The 23291-nt window shown below is 42.9% G+C and overlaps 1 protein-coding gene across 1 annotated transcript in view; it reads left to right on the forward strand.

The window, feature by feature from the left end:
- LOC146548161 (NACHT, LRR and PYD domains-containing protein 12-like) overlaps positions 1–15839 on the forward strand; it is a 192740-nt gene extending 176901 nt beyond the window's left edge. The window contains exon 12 of the mRNA XM_085265035.1: positions 15360–15839. Within this exon, the coding sequence (XP_085121161.1) occupies positions 15360–15372 (13 nt within the window). The 3' untranslated portion in view covers positions 15373–15839. The remainder of the gene's footprint in view (positions 1–15359) is intronic.
- The last annotated feature ends 7452 nt before the right edge of the window (positions 15840–23291 follow it).

Genomic DNA, 23291 nt, shown 5'->3' on the forward strand with positions numbered 1-23291 from the left:
TGGACTCTCATACAGCGAGACTCAAATGCCTTTAAACATCAGCTTATCCTGCTGATCCAAGTCCAACACTGAGTTTGTAAAAACATGTTTGTCAATCATTTTGTTTGGTTTCTGAGGAAAAAGATTCAATAAGTTGCTGCTAATACACAACATTTCATCATATTTCCTCATAACCCTCTTTTGTCTGACCATTTGATCCCATTTGAATTTGCAATAAAGGATCCACAGAGTTTGGTGACAATGATGACAGTAGATGTTTGTGTGAAAGTGCTGGAAGCAAATGAGTGTGTGATGTTCTTTCAGTGTTGCACTTTGTAGATGCTCCCTGAGCACTGGTCTCACAGCCAGCTGCACATAGAGACCAGTGTTGTTAGTCCAGGTCAGAAGATGACTTGTTGGAATGAAAATGAGCTTGTAGTTTGTCTGCTTTAATAATGTGACTGGAAAAAGGTGTTGGACTTCAAATATGTCCATTTCTGTCACACTTCACCTTTAAAAGTGAAGCCATGTGGTTCCTGGAAGGAAAAACACGACTTTTTCAAGTCTTTGTCCTGTTTTTATGAGAAATGTACGACTTTAATGTGAAACATTCAGAGTTTTTTCTCTTGTTGTGTTTGTTTGAAGCTGCTTCCTGTTGGCTTCAGCTGTTTGGAGTTTCCATTTTCTAAACTTCTACATTCTGAACCTTCTTCAGCTCTGAACAGATGATGAAACACTGAATGATTTCAAGCACTTTGTCTAATAAACTTACATCTTTCATTCTTTATACAGATTGAAGAGCTGTGGTTTGTCAGATATTGGCCTTGATTATCTGGCAGCAGCACTGAAGTCCAACCCCTCGTATCCCACAGAGGTGGACCTGAGTGGAACCTACAGCAACCTGAAGGGTTCAGGAGTGAAGCATCTGTGTGGTTTTCGGGAGAATCCACGATGTCGATTTGAAACTCTGAGGTCAGTCAGCATGTTTTAGTTGTGCTGAGATGAATATGATGTGAAAGTTGTGCTGACACTAAACTGCAGACATCAGGCTGATATTATACTGATCCACACTGAGGATCTTCATGGTAAAGTCTGTTTTCTTCTTCTCTGGTTTAGTCCATTGACTGCAGCAGAACAATGTTCACATTTCAAACAGTGATACTCAACGTATGGCCCGCGGCCCACACGCGGCCTGCCCACCTTTCCTGATTCAGAGAGAGGGGACCCTGATTAACTGTGTAGCTTCTTCCTCACAGTTCTAAGTATCAGACACAACAATGAATAATCCACAGCTGACTGTCTTTAGCAGGTCAAAGGTCACGGCACACAGCACTCTGTGAAACAGTTTGGAGCAGGAATTCTTGCACATTTACAAACTGACACTGCTGCACGGCATGCTGGGTAATGCTAGCTGCTCAGGTATGGGCGTGCTAACGGCTGTGAGGCTCTGTGGCTGCAGAACACCGAAGAAGAGAAAAGAGAGGTGGAGGATGAAGAAAAGAGGTGGAGATGAAGCAGAAGTTTTGCTCCAGAGAGGAGCTGTGTCTGTGTGGGCAGGGCTCAGACAGCTCCGCCCACACAGTGACAGTGAAGCAGGTGAAGAGTAATAAATGAAGACAGCAGACAGTATTTGATAAGCTGATGTACAAACATGTAGGTCGTGTCCAAATTCATGGGCTGCATCCTCCTGAGGTCGCATTTGTAGACCGATTACGTCACAGCGACACGTCGAAGGCTGTCCAAATTCGTAGACTCCTCCGAATGCAGCCAACAAATGCGTCCTCCTTTTCCCCGAATTTGAAGGATGGGTCGGGTGTGTCCTTCGTGGCCTACCATATCCCAGAATTCATAGCGCGGCCCAGCCAAACTCCAGTTTCCAACAATGGCGGCCGCTACTAAGTTTTAAAATTACTCATACTAATCTTTTTCGGTCACAAAATAAACTTTTAACATATTTTCAGGCGAGAAAGTAGCTGTGTAAACATCAAATATCTGCTCGGTTTATCAAGATACCGCATATTTGCAAAAGTGCTTCGACGTTTTCGGAGACGTCTGCTACCCACCAGCTCGATAGCTCGCCGGGAGCTCGAGGGTCACTGAAGCCGCCGAGAACGGCACAACTCCCGGCACATCATTTTCAGATCACCGCGGACTTTCGCTACTCAGGTTAAACGTGATATATAAGTCACTTAGACAACCTCAAAATGTTATTGTTTGGCTTTTTTCAGTGTTTTGTTTGTTCGTGAGTAAATCGGTTTGGCTGAGATTAAAGTTATTAGATTAGATAAAATAAAACTTTATTAATCCCCCGGGTGGGTTCCTCCTTGGTCTTTACAGAGCTGACTAAACGTCAAACAGAAAACTGATTAAACAGAAGTATGAGACGGTCGAGAATTTACGCCAGTGTCCTGTTATATTTTAGATAGCAAGGAGCAGACGGCTGAGTTTATTAAACTCCACCGAGACAGCGGTGACGCTAATCAGAAGGCTAGACCGTCCAATTTCCCCAGCCGTTTATTTCCAGCCTACCCGACCTTCTGAGGACCCAGCCCACGTAGACCGCAAAGGCCGGGTCCTCGGGAGGATGCAGCCCATGAATTTGGACACGACCGTAGAATGATGGTGGCAGCTACAGAAACAGGTCCATACAGACTGAAGCGTGTCTCAGTCTGAATGTACACTGCTGTTATAAGAGCTGTGGAAACTCAGGTCAAAAGGACGTAACCACACTGCTGACAGTTCCAGGACAGTCACAGAGTTACAGCATCATTTGTGACCATAAAGACAGAAAGCTCATCCAAATCCTGGGATTAAAAGTCTGTCCTGGTGGTGTCCAGTCAAACACGTCTCTGTGAAAGCTTCAATCCAACAGGCTCCAAAGTCCTTCTGCTCATTTCCTCGCCGGGTTCTTGATGCTCCTGTACCATCTCTCTGTCATCCTCCTCGCTCCCTCTTTGCACTCACAGTCTTTGTGCATCATTAACACTCACATGTGGAAAACCAAAGTTTTACTGGGCAGAAGATGATCATCAGTGACTCTGTCTTTAAAATACTCTTGTTAGAAATGTACGACTTTAATGTGAAACATTCAGAGTTTTTTCTCTTGTTGTGTTTGTTTGAAGCTGCTTCCTGTTGGCTTCAGCTGTTTGGAGTTTCCATTTTCTAAACTTCTACATTCTGAACCTTCTTCAGCTCTGAACAGATGATGAAACACTGAATGATTTCAAGCACTTTGTCTAATAAACTTACATCTTTCATTCTCTATACAGATTGGAGAGCTGTGATTTGTCAGAGATCAGCTGTGATTATCTGGAAGCAGTGCTGAAGCTCAACCCTTCGTATCCCAGAGAGGTGGACCTGAGCGACCACAAGCTGCAGGATTCAGGAGTGAAGCAGCTGTGTGTTCTTCTGGAGAATCCACAACATCAAATTGAAACTCTGAGGTCAGTCTCCACGTTTTAGTTGTGCTGACACTGTCGATCTGTGGAACTAAAACCTTTATACAGGAAGTCTGGTTCAGCTCTTTGTAGACCTTCTAATCTCTGATGCTCTGAGTCTTACTCAGTAGATGATGCAGAGTTGTGAAGCCGATGTGGGTGAGGACACTCGCCCAGCTCTAACTACTTTGACGTCCAGGCGGCTTCCCTGCTTGTCCTGATACAAACAAACCTGAGTAACGTTGCAGGTCAGATCTCATCAGTCACACCTGTTATGGCAGCTCTCCTCTAGATTGTAGTTCTTGTTAACCTGGGATGGTTTTAGAAGCCTGGACCACAGACTGCAAGGGAAGATATTACTGGGAAAGGCCAAAGCAACCTATTAGACCCATTAAACACTAACATAGATGAATACTCAGATTTAAACCTTTATTGTTTCACAAAGGGTTAAAAAGGGAACGTCCACAGTTTAGACTGCAGCAGATTTTATTAAAGCAGTTTGACAGGAGCAAAGCAAAAACACAAAGAATAAGTGTTTCACATATTAATACATATAACATAATAATAAAAGAAAAGCAAAATAATGATACAAAAGAATGAAAAAGTTGTCCAGAGCAGCAGGATGTCTGAGGTCTGCAGAAACACAAAAACACAGCAGCTAAAAATAGTTGTTGAAAGAAAACGAGGTGGGAGCTGCTGATTCCTGAGCTTTGATACTGGATTAGCTTCAGTAGTTATTCCCATCACTGCTGTAGGAGCTACATTTAGTCACAGCTGATTGTCTCCTTTGACCAATCAGAAGACTACTGTTGTAAAAACAAGCAGACAAAGAACCAATGAGAGTGAAGAACAGGATAAAGAGCTCGTGTGATGGAGGCAAAGCAATAATCAGCAGACTGTAGCAGTTTCTATCTGGATGAAAGTAGAAGGAGCTCAGCGGAGCTCAGTCCCATATCTTTGGTTAGAAACAACATCAGTGATTTCCTGCTGCTCGAGATGATTCCAGCAGCTCTCATTCCAGCAGCTGATGAGAGAAACAGCTGATGGCTCACAGCTCGTGCACTGTTGGATCTCCAGATGTTCACGTGGCTGAAGTCTGTGAAGAAACTGTGGTCCACGTAGTTCACACGGCCTCAGATTGGACCGAGCTCCCTGGATCACTGCAGCATCCTCAGCTGGTACATGGACGTCTCTGCTCCTCAGTCTTGGAGCCCCTGCAGGTCCGTCCACACCACCAGGGTCTTCTCACTCACCTTTCCTTTGTCCTCGTCCTTCATCGGCCGTGCTGTGTCTTTGTTCCTGCGGTGTTGTTCCCACGATGCAGCGCTGATGTTCCCTCCTTGAATGCACAACAAGTACGGTGCTGGTCTTTCTCGGGTGGAGCAGAGACAGATTGAAGTCTTTCAGGCTTTAGTGCCGACTTCCCTGACAGAGGCTGGACTCCATGGTCTGCACAGGAGGCTTCTACACTGTGTGGAGGTGACTCCTGGACTTGAAGACAGGCTGCAGGTACATGTGTGATGAAGAGGAGCTACAGCAGTGTGATGGAGCTGCAGGTGTGAAGGAAGTCCTGCTGTCCTGTCCCACCCTCATCTTTGCTTCCTCTGTCTTCTCTGGACTTGTCCTCCTGTTTCAGAAACAGCACTGCTTCATGCCGAGGGTGGACGGGAGCGTTGGCTCTGATTCTTTTACCGTCCACCACAAGGAGACACTGATGCTGACCTCCTGATTCATCTGCATGTGTTCTGCTTCACACTGCTCACCTCCACCAAAGACTTCACAAACATCTTCTTTCTTTGAGTCCAGTTTGTCCCACAAACACTTCCAAATCTCCTCCTCTGAGATTCTGCAGCTTCTTGCAGTGTGACTCAGCTGACTTCTGACAGACCACAGACTGGCACAGCATCCACATGTGTCTCCTTTCAAACAGGCTCTTGATGTTTCCTCCCACATCATTCTGGCCTCTCAGTCTCCTTTGTTCTCCAGCTCTGTAGCTCCAGCTGGTGAAGCTTCAGTTTTCCATGTTGGTAACAGTAAACTACAGCCTCTGCTGTCAGCTGGGTAACTAAACAGAGCTGCAGCACGTCTCTGCGGTGGTGCTACATCCAGCCTGCAGACGGCCGTCTACATGTTGTAGTGGTTTACAGTCACCAGGGGGCGCTGTCCCAGCCATGCAGGCAGTGGGCTGCTCTGCTTGTGCTGTTGTTGGTGAAGCTGAAGTGAAAGTGATAGGTTTGTAGTTTGAACCTATCCACTGGAACGTTAAGGACAATCTGCTACGCAGCAAAAAGCAAGACACAAGGCACCAAAGTTCTCTGGTTTACTCATGCATGAGGGAGACCTGGCTGGAGCCAAGCGTCGTTCCACCACTTGACCACCATCAGACTCTCAGCCAGGCTCCCCATAGCACTCCTTTTATTGTGGTTACATGAATATGCATAGGGTCATTAACATATAGCATCTCACATAGGTATACATGTGAACAAAGAATACTGTGTGTGTGTGTGTGTGTGTGTGTGTGTGTGTGTGTGTGGTACTGCTGATCAAAGGGTCATATAACATCCTTGGTCAGGAAGAGGGTAGACCCCCCTTCACCCTAGATGGTTCACCCTAGATAACATGGTGAGGAAGTCCAGCAGTTCATCTAAACAAAAAGCACTTAGACTAGAACAGACGTAGCTACGTTAATCCTGCCATAAAACAATAAGAGAAGGTACGACCTCTCTCGTGCTCCCAGGATGTGGGTGTGCATTCTAGTGTGGAATACACACCAAGCCCCTGCAGCCTGCTAAAGATCACACATCCTATCACTACACAATTGATTATACACCTCTAAGAATATATGGTTAAATATTTCCTAATACAAATGACAATAATAAAATCTAAACCCATCAGAAAGCGAGAGTTAAAACACTGAACAGTGTCCACTGAGCTTCTCATGCTCTTCTCATGCTCAAAGAAGTTTAACAGGACGGACGACTCGTCCATCAGGCGTCCAGCTGTCCGTGACCGTGTCCACAGCAGAGTGTGACCGAGGCTTCATGCTAACACGCACACATGAAGCTAATACCACCACGAGCAGCTGCTCAGTGGATTTGGAGGACAAATGTCTGCAGCTTCTCACAGGCAGTATGCAGAATGTGGATCTCCACAAAGACTGTGGAGAGCTCGTCCCACACTCTAAATCCAAACTTGTCTGCACAAAACTTCTCACACGTTCCCGTCACAAGTGTCTTCTAAGTGAAGCTACCAGGTTCAGGTCCAGCTTGTTTATCTGGAGCTGCAGGAGATGATCCATCCTCACAAAGCAGCACAGCAGATATGCAAACACACAACACAACCAAAGGATTCTCTCTGCATGTCTGTGGCTGATGCTGCTGGAACGAAGCTGTTTGAAACCTTGTTGTTCTGCACTTTGGGACCAGAAGAGGAAACTGAAGCTCTGTGCAGAGGGTCCAATGGAAGCAGCCAAGCGCTGTAAGTGTCTGCTGTACAGGGATGCTGGTTCAGCTGTGGCTCAGTTTCACAGTGTGACTCAATAAAAGCAGCAGGAAATCAAAGCTTGATGCTTTCATCAGTGTGGAAATAAGAAAGTTTCCTGTGACAGACGCTGGAGCTCTTTCACTCTCAGCTTCACAGTTTCAGCTTCAAACTTCTTCCAACATGTTTCTAACACGGCCACATTCCACCTTAATGGAGCTGATATCTTGTGCATCAGCACATTTTCTAAAGGCAGCGATCACATCTTTAGTTTTGGATGTTTAACTGCAGATTGTTTATGTGTTTATAGCACATTAATTACAGCAGCAGCGTTGACCACAGTGCTGTACAAGAATCCAAAATAACTATTAAAATAACTGCTAATATTAATATCACACATCAAATATCAAATAACTCTCATGCTGTATTAAAAGCCAGTGAATACAAATGTGTTTTCAGAGCAGATTTACAGAGACTGACAGCAGGAGCTGGGGCTGTTCGATAGAACGATGTATATATGATGACCATATGAAAACGTCTATCGTTTCATATCACGCTCTTTGTTTCCTGCTTATGTGTTTGTGTTTTCCAGATAAAGCTTTCAAAATAAATCTGAAGATCCTGTTGAGAGTTTTCAAAATAAACACAATACATTACTGCGGTCGCTCGTTTATCGAGTTACGTTCTAAAAATAAGTCTCAGAATGAAGTAGCAGCTTTATGTTTTACAAGTATTATAGAAGTTTTAAGGCAGTTAAACCCTCACTGCACACTTTCTACACTTTTCTCAGACAGGCATGAACATTTTCACACTTTTCTCTCTTGTTTAAACAAAGTTCAAACCTTCATAGAAAAATAAGTTCATTATTAAAGAGTGAAAGCAAAGTGTTTCTGAAATGTGTCAAATCAGCCTTTGCTGGCATTAAATGAGCTTGGTTCTGTGTGAGGAGCACTCGTCCATGGCCTGGGCTCCTCGCTGTCAGGTAAAGTTTCATAAAGCTTTTGAGTTTTTCTGCAGATAATGTTGGTGTCCAGCACGATGTTCTTTTTCCTGCGGTCACTGAGCCACAAAGCCAAAGCTGACTCCATCCTTACGATGTTCTTGTTGTGGACAGTTACAACCTTTTTGCCTCCTTGTTGAAACTATGATGGTCAGCATCTTCCTCTGCCTTTGGCTGCTACCACAGGTGCAAAACGTCTCGTCATCATTGTTGTTTGTTGGGACAAAACGTACAAACATACAGTGCAGCACTGCAGAGTCACACTGCTGTAAATTTGAACACATTCTGTACTGTACAGGAGACACGGCACGAGATTGGCTGACAATGGTCTACAGCCAATCAGGACGCAGAACACAATGCACTGTAAAAAACAAAAACATGCAAAATTGCACAAAAAAGATCAGCGAAACAGCGAGGCCGCCAAAGGTGAACTGTGTTACAGCGAGGGACCAGCGTATATGTGGTTGTTGGGACGATAAATGTCTTTGAGCTTGTGTCAGAAGACGAGCTGCAGCTTTCTGGACCAGCTGCAGTCTTGCCAGGCAGGTCCCACTAACTCCAACATATAAGGAGTTACAATAATCCAGCTGGGACGTCATGAAAACGTGAATCGCCCGTTCAAGGTTTTTAAAAGATAGAAATGATCTCACCTTAGATAAAAGCCTCAGTTTGAAGAAAGACCGCTGTACAACTGAGCTCAGCTGTTTTTCAAATTGCCGTCAAATATAAGCCCCAAATGTAATAATGCGATTTAATAAAAGAGCTGAACCAGTCTAATAGAGCGCCCTTGATGCCGCCATGCTCCAATGGTGAGGTCAAGATGCTGTGGTCAAGGCAGCGGTCAGATCCAAAAGCACAGCGGAGTCTCCTGATCAGTGGCTGATAAAAGATCATTAAGAACTTTTCAAAGTGCAGTTTCAGTGCTGTGAAGAGCTTTAAAACCAGACTGAAACTTTTACAACAGATTGCAGCTGAACAAATATAATCTTTTACAAAATCTTCGACAGGAAGGGAAGCTTTGAAATAGGCCTGAAGTTTGAGCGGACAGAGGATCCAGATCAGGTTTTTAGTACAGGCTGTACAACAGCATGTTTAAAACAGGCTGTACAACACCTGAACTAAGACTGCTGTTAAAAATCGCTAAGATGTCGGAACCGACAACCTTTAAAATCTTTTTAAACACGTGTTGGAACAACTTCATTTGGACAAGATGATGTCTTTATAGCATCACATCGTTCCTCCACCTGATCAAACCACACAGGCTCAAACTGATCAAAAACAGCTGAGCAGGTGAATATTTTAGCCCCGGTGCGATCTCGGGCGAGAGTATCGATGATGGCCAAAGGGCAGCGTCCAGCTCTACGGCCGCTGAAGAGCAGACTCAACAGACGCGCGTGATGTGGATCCTACTGCTCTAAAATTGGAGCTTCTTCAATCCATTAAAGAGGACATTAGTACGCTGTTAAAAGAAGAAGTCAGAAATGCATTGAAAGAAGATTTTGACAATATAAGGGCTGACGTGCAAGGACTGAGAAATGAGATCGCTAACAGCATGGCGGCGACGTGCGGCGAAGTTGATGGAGTAAAGGTTACAGTGAAAGAAGCTGAGGATGGGCTGTCAATGTGGAGCGATGAGGTGACCACCCTGCAGTCTACAGTAGAGAGTATGAAGGAGGAGCTGTCTGACCTGAAGGATAAATGTGATGAAGGCAGGAAGCGGAGAGCTAACATCCACATCATAGGGATCCCAGAGGGCCTGGACTCGAGCTCCTCCACGGCCGTATCCGTGCTACTACGTGAAGTGCTGGGTATGGATAAAGACGTTATTGTCAACCGCTCACACAGGAGCCCTATCCTGAGAAAGCCAGCTGGTAACCCGCACGCCGTCATAGCCGAGCGTCACTACTACCAGGATTGTGTGGCTACGCCGTGCCAGGGCCCAAGCCCCGCTTGAGTTTAACGGACAACCTATTGCAATATTACGACTGGGCGATATGACCCAAAGTTCATATCTCGATATTCTTTAGCTGGATGGCGATATACGATATATATCTCGATATTTTTGAAGCCAGAAAGTATGAACAAAAAGAGAGTTCTTAGTCAAAGCTGTGTCCCAAATCTCACACAGGCACATTTATTAACATACAGCGTAGATGTACATGAAACAATTACTCAGGAATAAATGATCAGCATTTATTAAATAATAATGCTCCATAAATAAAAGAAAACAATGTTGTTATTGTGCATAACAAAAAGCTCACAATCGTGCAGTCAAAATGTAAACAGACGCTGAGCATAATAACAAGCAGCTGCTCTGTTCCCAGGTTCTACTGCGTGACTGACAGCCTGGAGTTTGAAACCCTCTTTGTAACCGTGTCTCTTACAGGTGCCATTTATGGTCCTTATACACACTCAATACAGTAATATTACGTTGAAGCAGAGTACGTATCACTCCGCGAGGCTCCTCGTAGCTGTAATGCTCCAACAATCCATCAAGCGGTGCGGCCTCGTAGCTGAGCAAAGTCGTACCAAAACATCTTTTGAAAGGTTTCTGAGCGCCGTGTAGCACATAAAATCGGTTCGAGGTCAGTAAGCACAACCAGAATTCATCCATAAGCCGCACTGTCGATTTATGAGAAAATTACAGGATTTTAAGTGCAGAAAATATAGTTTATGGTTTTCCTTTGATCTTAGCAAATATCTACGCCTCTAATTGGGACGATCACAGATTTTTCACTAATGTCTTTGCGCGGCTCCCCAATATGTCATCACACAATATCATCTTTGAGGGAGACCTAAACTGCTCATTATCTGCTATGGACCACAGTTCACACAAAAGTACACTTAGTCCAAACTCAGCATGCGTCATTCAGAGCTTTCTTGATCATTATGGGCTGGCTGATGTATGGAGATTTCATAATCCTGCTTCACATCAATACTCTTTTTTTTCTAATGTCCATAAAACATATATTTGTATAGAAAAACGTCTCCCTTTAGTTACAGAATGTGATTATAAGACTCTGGTGATTTCTCCTCTTGTTTTTTCAATGTGTATTCCTGATGCCTGCTCCAACTATCAGCCATGGAGATTCAACTCAGTGTTGTTAGCAGATGAAGAGTTTGTCAGTTACAAAAGGTCTCAAAGAGATTTTTTTTCTATCAATCAGACCCCAGAGATGTCATCATCAGTCATTTGGGAATCTCTAAAAGCATCTGAGAGGCCAAATAATTTCATTTTGTGCCAAACAGAGTGCAACACTGAAAGAACATCATCCATAAATATTGAGTAAGAACTGGACTCTCATACAGCGAGACTCAAATGCCTTTAAACATCAGCTTATCCTGCTGATCCAAGTCCAACACTGAGTTTGTAAAAACATGTTTGTCAATCATTTTGTTTGGTTTCTGAGGAAAAAGATTCAATAAGTTGCTGCTAATACACAACATTTCATCATATTTCCTCATAACCCTCTTTTGTCTGACCATTTGATCCCATTTGAATTTGCAATAAAGGATCCACAGAGTTTGGTGACAATAATGACAGTAGATGTTTGTGTGAAAGTGCTGGAAGCAAATGAGTGTGTGATGTTCTTTCAGTGTTGCACTTTGTAGACGCTCCCTGAGCACTGGTCTCACAGCCAGCTGCACATAGAGACCAGTGTTGTTAGTCCAGGTCAGAAGATGACTTGTTGCAATGAAAATGAGCTTGTAGTTTGTCTGCTTTAATAATGTGACTGGAAAAAGGTGTTGGACTTCAAATATGTCCATTTCTGTCACACTTCACCTTTAAAAGTGAAGCCATGTGGTTCCTGGAAGGAAAAACACGACTTTTTCAAGTCTTTGTCCTGTTTTTATGAGAAATGTACGACTTTAATGTGAAACATTCAGAGTTTTTTCTCTTGTTGTGTTTGTTTGAAGCTGCTTCCTGTTGGCTTCAGCTGTTTGGAGTTTCCATTTTCTAAACTTCTACATTCTGAACCTTCTTCAGCTCTGAACAGATGATGAAACACTGAATGATTTCAAGCACTTTGTCTAATAAACTTACATCTTTCATTCTTTATACAGATTGGAGAGCTGTGGTTTGTCAGAGATCAGCTGTGATTATCTGGCAGCAGCACTGAAGTCCAACCCCTCCCATCTGAGAGAGCTGGACCTGTGGGGAAACAACCTGAAGGATCCAGGAGTGAAGCATCTGTGTGGTTTCCTGGAGAGTCCAGGATGTAAACTTGAAACTCTGAGGTCAGTCAGCATGTTTTAGTTGTGCTGAGATGAATATGATGTGAAAGTTGTGCTGACACTAAACTGCAGACATCAGGCTGATATTATACTGATCCACACTGAGGATCTTCATGGTAAAGTCTGTTTTCTTCTTCTCTGGTTTAGTCCATTGACTGCAGCAGAACAATGTTCACATTTCAAACCTTCAAAGAAGAAGAAAAATCCTCCACTGGAAAATTCACTGTGAAACTCTCAAACTCTTCATTGCACCTTAAAGTCTGTGTGACACTGAAATCCAAAGCAAAATGTGCGTTTGCTTTACAGACAGCAGTCCAACACAAACATACACACATCATCCAAAACACAGTCCAACATCCAAATCTCCTCCACTGCCAGCATGAATGATGGGAAAGAGAAGGAGGAACACTCTGACATTCAGGGTTAGAATGAGTTTCATCAAGCAGACTGTGAAGATCAAAGCTGCATTAGAAAGCTTACATGAATGAATGAGTGGACAGAAGTGGACAGAGATCATCTGAAGCACTTCAAAGGCTTTAAATCAGCACATTTCTCTTTATTCTTTATCAACTCTGTTAGTTTCTCTCAGTTTTCTGTGGAATGAAGCTAACAGCAGGCTAATAAGATGCTGACCAATAGGTTTCTATTAAAGGTTGTAATTTGTATATGAAAAAGTGCTTTGGCTCAGCAGGGATCAGCTTACAGGTAGAATACAGCTGCTGGATGGGATTAGCATGTCATAGCTATCTACCAAACTGCTAACTGGGGGATTTCAGGCCATCTATGGATCATTTTTGCTAACTGTTTATTCAGCTTAGGCTCACAGGGCTGCAGCCTGTGCCCTAGCTGTCATAGGGCAAGAGGCGTGGTCCACCTGCACAGGTGAGCAGTCCATCACAGGGCCAACAGAGAGCGACAGAGAAGCACTCCCTCACATCCACACCTACAGCCAATGTAGAAGCACCAATGAACCTAAGCAGCATTTCATTGGACTGTGGGAGAACATCCAACCTCCACAGAAAGGCCCAGCTGACCAACAAGCTTCAACCTACAACCTTCTTGCTCTAAGGCACTAGTGCTAACCACTTTTGCCCATTTCAGCCCAAATCCTGCATCTTCCTGTTTCTGACTCCAGGCCAGCTCCACTAACACTTTCTCATCAGACACTGCCACCTAGTGGAGGAAGTCTTAGTTCCATTTGAAGCTTCAGATTACAGTTAGTTCCTTTACAAAGAGGTGGAGGTGGTGGGGCCACAGCACCATCATCACTGAGTGCCATAGGACACTTAACCTTTGTTTCCATATGCTGGGAACTTCCTGTTGTTCCAAGGAGGACTGGAAAATGTGTGAAAATCTCCCAGTCACTTCCTCACAGCACACTTCAATCATTTCCCTCCCACAGCATCAGGACCAGGGCTTTTTCTCTCTTTGGTCCCACTAAGAGATTTCCACACAAACAGCTCATCAGTGGGACTCTCAGAGCTACCAGCCCTTTGCTACAATCACAAAGCTCTTCATTGAAATCAATGATATCAAAGCTGGAATCAAATGAGTCCAAGTCTTCTGCTGATTCAGCATCACATTCATCTTTGCTCCTTGTTCTGCATCCCCACCATGGACTTCATTCCTTTCCAAGCCAGCCTTGAGTGTCCTTTATTCAGCTCATCCTCTGCTTTACTTTTACACCTGATTTTAGCTGCTTTATCTCTCTTTCAACAGGTTTCTGTGCCTCAATCTTTTTCTTCTCTCCCTCATAACAAGACAGCTTCTTCTGCCTGAGAACATGTTGGAGTGATTTACTAATCCAGGGCTGCTTATTGGGGAAAATACTTCCTGTTTCCAAAGTAATCCCCATTTTTCCCAGAAAGAAATGTCAGTAGAAATCGATGATCTAAGTGAGAACATGAACCTTTCAAAAGTCCCAGTGGGTGCAGTCAAAGCAGTCCCTCAGTCCCAGTATAGAGTCTTTGGTCCAGACTGGAACAACTGTGTGCCCAGTTTGAGCTCTCTTCAGTGCTGTGACCTGACAGACCCAGAGGGGCCATCACATCACATTTAGAAGCTCCCCTGATGGAGCCACAACACATGTCCAATACTTAGTCTGTCTTGTTGGACCAACTGGAAGAAATGATTCAAGGACTTAGTCACAGAACAGAGATTCAAATCTCCAAAATCCAACTGGCTGCATCAGGACATATAGTCTGAAACTCTGCACAGTTTCCTGTTTGAAGCTGCTTCCTGTTGGCTTCAGCTGTTTGGAGTTTCCATTTTCTAAACTTCTACATTCTGAACCTTCTTCAGCTCTGAACAGATGATGAAACACTGAATGATTTCAAGCACTTTGTCTAATAAACTTACATCTTTCATTCTTTATACAGATTGTGGGGCTGTGGTTTGTCAAAGATCAGCTGTGATTATCTGGCAGCAGCACTGAAGTCCAACCCCTCCCATCTGAGAGAGCTGGACCTGGACTTAAACAACCTGAAGGATCCAGATGTGAAGCAGCTGTCTGATCTTCAGCAGAGTCCAGACTACAGACTGGAGACTCTGGTGTAAGTAGAGTGATGGAGTGAGTGGGTGGTGCTGTCAGCAGTATTGTACTAAACACAGTCAGTATGAAACAAAGATCCAGTGTTTCCTGTAAAGCTGCAGCTTCTCAGTGAAGCTGTGAGAGGAGAACGGTGACAGGCTTCAGGATTGGACACAAACACTTCCTGTTTCTCACCTTTATGGTCACCATAGTAACGGCTGACACGCTCTGATCAAACACTGTCAACAGCCAATCAGCTCTCTGAACAAAGCAGCACGCAGACCAATGACTGCATTGATTTCCAAGTTTAAAGCAGTGAAGAACACAGTCTGTAGGTGAGGAAGAATTTAGTGAGAGCAGATGTTTGGATGGAATTCCTCCAGTTAACAGCTGGAACCGTCCATCTGGATTGTTGGGCTTGTTGTTGGGGTTCCTACAGAGCTCAGAGTGGACACACCAAGGTTCTTCTAATGAATGAAAGTCCAAACTCAAACTAGGAGGGAAAAACATTTTCAGCAACTTCAATAAAAATCCAAAGATTAGAAAAAGTGAAGCAACAATGAGTCCTAGTACAGTCCCAGCACTGACGTCCCTGCTGCTCTTTATACTGGATGTGCTGCATCACTGACTGACAGCTGATGAAGAGTCTCTGGAAACACTCGTTTATCTCCTCTGCTCTTCCTCCTTCTCTCTGCAGGTGGAGGTTATGATGGTAAACAGGACGGTGTGTGTGCTGAGAGAGGAGCAGCTGTGTCCTGATGATCCAGAGAGGTTGAAGCAGCAGCAGCTTGTGTGTAGAGACGCTCTGACTGGGCCATGTTACTGGGAGGTGGAGAGGAGAGCTTCATCCAGCAGTGACTGACAGAGGAATGAAGTGCAGATGACTGTCAGTGCTGCAGAGTGAACTGCTCTGAGAACAGCTCCACTGTCAGACACAATGTAGAGTCCAGCATCAGCCCTGTGTGTCCCTCTGGATCTGACAGAGGATCATCAGTGTATCTGGACTGCTCTGCTGCTGCTCTGTCCTTCTACAGTCTCTGCACAGTCTCTGTCTCACTCTGGAAAGATTTTACAACTTGTTGTAATTACAGAACGTTAATATAATATTCAAACATGTGATCTTCTCTTTATTTCTGAATCTTTACCAAATAAAGAAAAACCAAACTAACAAACAGAAGCTGTCGTGTCCTTTTTCACCACATCTGTGAATCTTTTCTGTGTTTTTCCTCTTTTCCTCCTTCCTGCAGCTCCATCTTCATCATTCTGTGTCCAGTATATGTGAACACGTCCAAAGCATCTGAGCCTCATGTTACCCGTTTGTGTGAGTTACGCCTGTCGTTGTGTTGTGGTGTATAAATAAGGGGCAGGAGACAGCGCTGGATCTCCGAGTTCTTTACTCTCAATTTCTGCAACATCTGCAATATATAGAAATGCAAACCTGTGAGCTGTGTGTGTTGTGCGTCTGCTCGGCCACCTCTCCTCCGGCCGTGCTGGAAGCAGCTGTGCGTTTGACAGTTTTATCGACTCGACAATAATCGAACAAATTAAATGTTCAAAAATATCAACTTAAGCACTTCAAAGTCAACAAAAAGCTTAAAACAATGAAATAATATTTCACTGACAAAACAACAGCTCATAAGAACGATACACAAAATAATACAGAAACAAACAAATAAAAGTTATTAACCAGGATCCATGTTTTTGTCACAAACACTGAATCAGCTGATTCACTCTTTATGTTTCTGAGTTTGTTTTGTGATTATAGTTCTGGTTTCTGTTTCTGTGTCTTCACTGTGTCCCACGTCTCCTTACTTTGGACTCTGTGTTATATTTCCTGTTTTACTTTGACAGTCCTGTGTTACTGTTTCCTGTCTCGTGTGTGTAATTGGTCCCAGCTGTGTTTCCCTCCTGCCTCCCGTTCCCTGATTACTAAACTGCGTCCACGCCGCCGGCGCTCCTCTCCACAGCTGGATTCCAGGATTTCAGAGCATCCAGCTGTGGTGAGTGATGGAGACACTTTCTCTGCTCCCTCAGTAATCAGGACAGTTTATTGAACATCAGAGGACATAAAGGACTGTTTTTCACCTGCCCGTTCTGAACCTGGACATTAAAGACTGCTGGCTTCAAGGACATTAATCCCAGTGTCAGCCAGCCAATAACAGCCTGTGTTTTTCAGCTCTTTAGGAGTCAGAAATGAGAAAGACACAGACTGCTAACCTCTCCCTGCAGGAAATAAGCTCCGCCTCTTCCTGTCCTGTATATGAGTGATTCTGACATGAGACACAATGAGTTTCCTGTTTATTGTGACTTAAAGCGAGCAGCAAAGACACTAAACTGTGTGTTTCCAGCTGAAGCTGCTTTTTGTGTTGCTCCCACAATCCTGTCTGAAACAGTCAGTGAGGAAAACTCAATGTGACTTCAGAGTGACAGAGGTAAGCGACTCATGTTGTAACTGACGTCAGACGCCGGAGATTTTGGCGGAAAATTAAAGCGAATGGTAGTTTAGAATTGAACAAATTCCTTTAAGCTTCAGTATTACCAAATACACTTATCAATAGTCTTCTAACTAACAATATTTGTCTAAATCATCTCCAACACCCTGGAGAACAACGGGGAGAGTTTAGAGGCTCTCCAAGATTACATTGATCAGTGCTTCCAGGATCTTGTGATGAAGAAGGCTCAGAGTGCAAAAACTTCATCAAAACCCACCTGAAGCTGCTGGAGGACACGGTGAAGAACATGGCCTTTGATAGAGTGCATCGCATCGGCCCCATGCGGGCTGCGACCGGGAGACCACGTCCTACTGTGGCCAAGTTCGGCCACTTCAAACAAAAGGAACAGGTGAAAAGTCTCCGTGTCCATCGGTGTTTCTCCACGTCTCTCTGTCTTCTTCGTGTCATCTCTGTGTTTCCCTGCTGCCCTCATGTTTTCTGCTTTGTCTGTTAGTTCTTCCCAGTTTAGGTTGATGTTCGCTTCTTCCCTCACCTTTGTTATTTTCACTGTAAATAAATCTCCACTCGCATCTCCACCGCCGTCTGCATCTTGGTCCTCATTCACTCCACCACACGACTGCTGCCCCAGCCGTGACAACTTTTGATGTTTCCTCTACATTTACCTTTAAAAATTATTTACTTTACCTTGTTTGGTATCTTTTGGTATCAGATGGCCGACTTCTAAATGGCCACCATGGTCACCACCGAACTTGAGGAGTTTGCCCCCTCACATATACTAATGTGCCACAAACAGGACTTTAACATCACCAACCATTCCTATGTTATTACGGTGTATCCATATAACTGGCCCACCCTGTACAGTTATGCTTTCATTTTGACATACTGTATTAACACAATTCAGGGAGGATTCTAGGATCAGAGCTTCGGGGGGCTGAGCACCCAGAGAGCTGCCCAGCCAGCCAAGATACACTTTACTCGTCACAATGAGACTTCTTCCCCGTCTCTGTCCCTGCATCCTCCCTGTCCTCATCGTCTGTTGTCTTCGCCTCCTTTATCAGTCATCATAATTTTACCATCTCTGTGCAAGTCTGCAAATTTCTTTATTAAATCAAAAGATTCTTAAATCCATCAAGTCTCTCTGTGCCTGGGTCCTCGTCACAAAACATGACATCACTGTTTTGTACTTTTTAACAATTTAATCCCACATTTGTGAAAGAAAAGCAAAACACTTTTTTGAAAAGTCTGTAACAAAACCATCAATTCTGATCAAGGTTATTTAAATGCTGCCAAAGAAGAATGGATTGGAATAAAAAAAATACATATCCTAACCTTAATTACTGGAGGAGAATAATGAATGATGCTCACAGTGAGTAAGAAGTAAACTGAGTGCATATTTTGGACAGAGATTCACTTTTAATGTGTTTGTATAATATAATACAGATGCATAAAAACACTCCTGAAACAGAATAAATTATTACAAATAAATTATTACAAAATATTAAAAAATATTATGGATACTTTTGTTGTTAAAATGTTACCTCTCAACCAAGTTCTGCCTTTTATATTTTTAGTAGTGTGTCACACAAACAGCAAATATTGTCAAAAAAAAGTAAGTAAGTGCTGAAGCACCCCAAAAATGAACCAAAGCACCCCAAAAATGAACCAAAGCACCCCAAAAATGAACCAAAGCACCCCCAAAAATGAACCAAAGCACCCCAAAAATGGGTTAAAATCGCCCCTGTTAACAAGTAATAGCCCAACAGTCACTTTTATGCTTACTGTAGCTGTTAGCTAAAAACACTAATTTAGCCTAGTTTGCCCTGAATTCAGCTTTGACAGACATGATCGACTGTTTCCAGTAGAATTCCTCGTTGTCATCTTGTTCCCTCTCAGAGCCCCGTATGCTTGCAGAGACCCCTACAGTAGGGAAATGTGCCAAAGAACGTCCAAAACATTGCATTTTAGGTTTATTTATGCCTTACACACAATCCCAACTCTTTAGCTAACTTAACAACTTTGGCTAAAGTCTATAGTTAGTCTTACTCGTTTGTACAACATTACTGGATCGCCACTGTTTGAAATGATATGACATATGACTCTCACTGAAACAGCAAACTTTGTAGAAAACACAACACTTCTGATTCTCTATCTAGCTGTTTGGTCACAGCTGTAGATTACATTATAAGTGGTTGTTCACTCTTGTCAATAATTACATTTCTAAATTCTATTTGTGCAGTTACATGTAAACAAAGTCCAATATTGTATCTAAATGATTGTGTTATGGTGGGACAGTTTCCAGTTTTGTTGTATTATTGTACTAGGTATGACTGTGCAAGAGTTATCTTATCTTCCTTGCTTGCACCACACTCTTTGCAGAAATGGTGCACAGCAGCACTGCATCATGTTATTGTGTTGTATAATATACCAGAACTAATACAAAGCAACATCCATGTACACTATAGGTCCAAGCCAATGTGCCCAAATGGGACCTCCATAAATGGTAAGGGGCGCAAAGGCACTTTAAGACCAGTGGGCACACCATCGGTGCACATCCGCTCGGATGCTTTTTTCTATTCATTTATTTCCCTGTTTATTTATCGATGCACAAAAGCAATTATCTCAGAGACACCATCCTCTTAACAGAGACTCAAATCAGGAACCTGCAGATTATTAGTCAGCAGCTTTAACTTCCTGTCTTTGTCTCACTAAACCTTCCACGTGGAAACTTGAGCTGCCCACTCAAGCACAGTAGGCTTTAACTGGCTCTGCTCAAGTCACTTCAGTATCTGAGAAACTGTCTCGATGCATGCCAAAGAACACTTTGACAATACGCTTGTGTTGAGTCAAATCCACCACAAGCATATTCTATGGCAGTTTAATTCCACTCCACATAAAAATAGTCACGTATTATTTCCCCCCACCACACTTCCTGCCAGTAGCTGGTGCCCCCACCCACAGTGCATTAGTGGTTCTCTGTGTTTAGTGGCTCACTCTGGGCGGCTGCTCGGTGGGGCCCGGCCCCCTGGCTCTGTTGGGCCTGTGCTGCGGGTGGGGTGCCCTCAGGTCTCGGCCCTCTGGGCCCATTTACTGTGTGCTGCTCAGTGACATTTAACAACACCTGCAAAGCCAGGCTTCTACCTTTCTACCTATAAAACCCTATAAACACTCTGTGATGAATAATCTGAAGTCATTTTGAGCCTGACAGTAGTTTCCTGTCACAGAGCAGAAGAAATCTATTTCTCTTCTTCTCTATTTTTCCCTCTTCTTCTGTTAACTTTCTCCCCAGCTTATCTTTTTTCTTCTTTCCTGACCCCCGTTCTGATTCTAATGACTCAAAATAAAGTAAAATCATCATCAAATATGACTATCAAGTGGACCAGTATAGCAAAAACCATAATGGTGGCAGAGGCCACAGAGCCAAGTGGCAGGATTTTCAACGTTCAAACCAGATAAAAAACAGAAATTAAATGGTGTTAAAAGCCATGAATTAAGGCAATTCATTCACAACATCATTACAAGTTTTACTGGACGTTAATATTTTTCTCTTTTTTCAGTGCAAAACAAACTAACAGTACACATGATGCTGGCAAGTTAAAATGTCAGTGTCTTTTATAGATAGCATGTCTAGCATCATAGTTTTATAGATCACGTAGTCAGGGTAAAAACTCCATCTCTGATTATTATTGTACATGACTGTGACATGCAGCGGCCTCAGCATCATGATGAAGGCGACCGGAGGAGATAGTTTGGTAGACATCGATGTTTTGCCGATGAAGGCTCATGTAGCGGTCCTCTTTGTCCTAAACAACAATTTACACTGTCATTTACATTTAATTAAAGTGCAGCTTAAAAAACAGACATAATGCACTGCAGCCTCGGCACAATTAAGTGTAAAACAGAACTATGGAAAACTCACAAACATCTGGCGAGTTTCAGATCCTGTTAAGTTAGTTAGACCTGATCTGTTTTCTCTGTTAGGATAAAAACATCAGAGGTCATGGGGTGAAAAATACCTCAAAAACAAGACTAGCTATGTCTACAACTAATGTGTGGTGTTTTAAAAGAACCTATGAGATACTTTGAACACCACAGTGGCTGCTGTATGCAGTAATGTGCTCAAGTGATTTCAAAGGGTCATTTCATGAGTTTAAGTGCGTCAGTAAAAGTTTTCACCTGCGAGGATTTCTCCTCAGGCTGTAACCACAGGTTATCACAGCCACACTGATGAGTGAAGCAGCAGCAGAAATGATGGGAACTGTAGCCATGAACTTCATGCCAGAAGAATCTCCATCGTCTGTTGAATGTTGCCACACACACAAAAAAACTTCATTTTGAAGACATGAAAAGTCACGAAATTTGCATTAACCTGTTATATTAAAGTGGAAAACATGTTTATCTTTTCATTACATTAGAGTTACAATTGCATCATTCAAACATTTCACTGATGAAATAACACCAAAGTTGTGATTGGAGCAGTTTTATAATGAAATTTTAAAAAATTAGCCAGAAGAAGAGCTTAAAAACATTCCAGATGTTCATCTCCTGACTGAAACCTTTCATTAATCCGCTGCAGGCGGGAATGACGACCTCAAACCATGTATGACAGAAAAGAAAGTGTTAACGCAGTTCCAAACATCCACCTTGAATCTGCGGTGTGGGTATAAATAGAAAATGTTTTTACCTCTCACAGTCACACTGAGATGGAGAACATACAATCCACCACGAAATCCACACTCACAGGTGTAGTTCCCACTGTCTTCAGATGTTAAGTTGAGCAGGTGGAGAAACACAGTCTCATTTTCTTTGATCAGTGTGAACCTGGAGTCACAGCCATGAATAAAGCCTCGGTCGTAACGATAGAGCAGACGACGCTGTTCTCCTCGGCTCCTCTCTGTGCTGATCTCACACAGTATCATCACAGTAATATTCAGAGTTGTTTTGCTGCATATTTGAGTGGAATCGGGTTTCTTTCCAATTGTCTTCACAAGAGTCTCTATAAATTGTTCCAGTTAAAATGAAACAAAATCAGGATTATAGTTTCTATATATTTGTTGTTGTGGGAAAATCAATCACATATATTATTTCACTAACCTAACTAAAGCTTTCTTCTTAAACACCTGGCTTTACAGCTTTTCTTTTTTAATTATATATATTTACCTTCACTGCTAAAAACCACAAGCAGAAGCAGGAGAAAGCAGAGTTTCCGTGCAGTCATGCTGGTGAGGAAGTAACTGTGGCTGACAGTGTGAGGTAGACTATAGTGAAAGCAGGAAGACTTGCACCCTCCTTATTTCACCTCTTGTGTCTACACTGAAACTTTTACTATGTCTAAAATAGAAGTGCATAAAAGTGGAAGGACAGTAGAAGGTAAACCACCAACATTGTTTAAGCCAGACTGATCTCTCTGTTTATCTGGATGGACATTGTGTTCAAATTATGATGAGATGTTTGTTCAAAAACAAAACTAGTCTGATACAAAGAGTCATGTTTGCCACAGTTTATTGTGTTTGTATTGTATTAAATCTGAGAGCCTGAGTTGGAGTATTATGACTGAATGGTCTCCATTACTGGGAAACAACTATCCAGTGTGAAAAGATGGACGTTTATTATAATATATGAATATTATTATATTAGTATGTCACCTAAAGTTTTATATACTTTAAAATGTTTCATAGAGCTTTATTATCCACTCCCACAGTTCCTGTGCTTCTTGCTGAGCGTGTCTTGTTGTCGTGTTGATGGTTCACTGAGATGATAGTCTGGTAGGAATCACTCGATGGCTGCTGAAGGTTTGTATAGGGCTGATCTGGCTCATCGTCATCCTTTAGAAAAGTGAAATATTTTAGGTATTAATCAAGTTCAACCCGGTCTACCCACACACTCTATTGATCTTTAAATCTCTCCATCTGTTGCCTGGATTATTTAATGTTTCTGCTCATTTCTGTAAGAGCTTCTTCACAAAATAAAGGACACTGAAGTTGGCACTAATAGTATTATAACACTAATCTGTAATTATCTATATAAGTAGTTAACATCCTAAAACATAAATGTACATGTTTTATGTTTACTGGCAAACTTTTAACTAGCTGCTGTAGATCGTAGCAATAAATTGCTCACCAAACCGTTGGGATTTTCAGGTACAGACACTCCAGATGTTCCTGACCTTAAGCAGCCAC

This window comes from Mchenga conophoros, linkage group LG23, assembly GCF_057382185.1.
Source record: "Mchenga conophoros isolate Kocher_MC1m ecotype Shallow Benthic linkage group LG23, M_conophoros_male_GT1.1, whole genome shotgun sequence".
NCBI lineage: Eukaryota > Metazoa > Chordata > Actinopteri > Cichliformes > Cichlidae > Mchenga > Mchenga conophoros.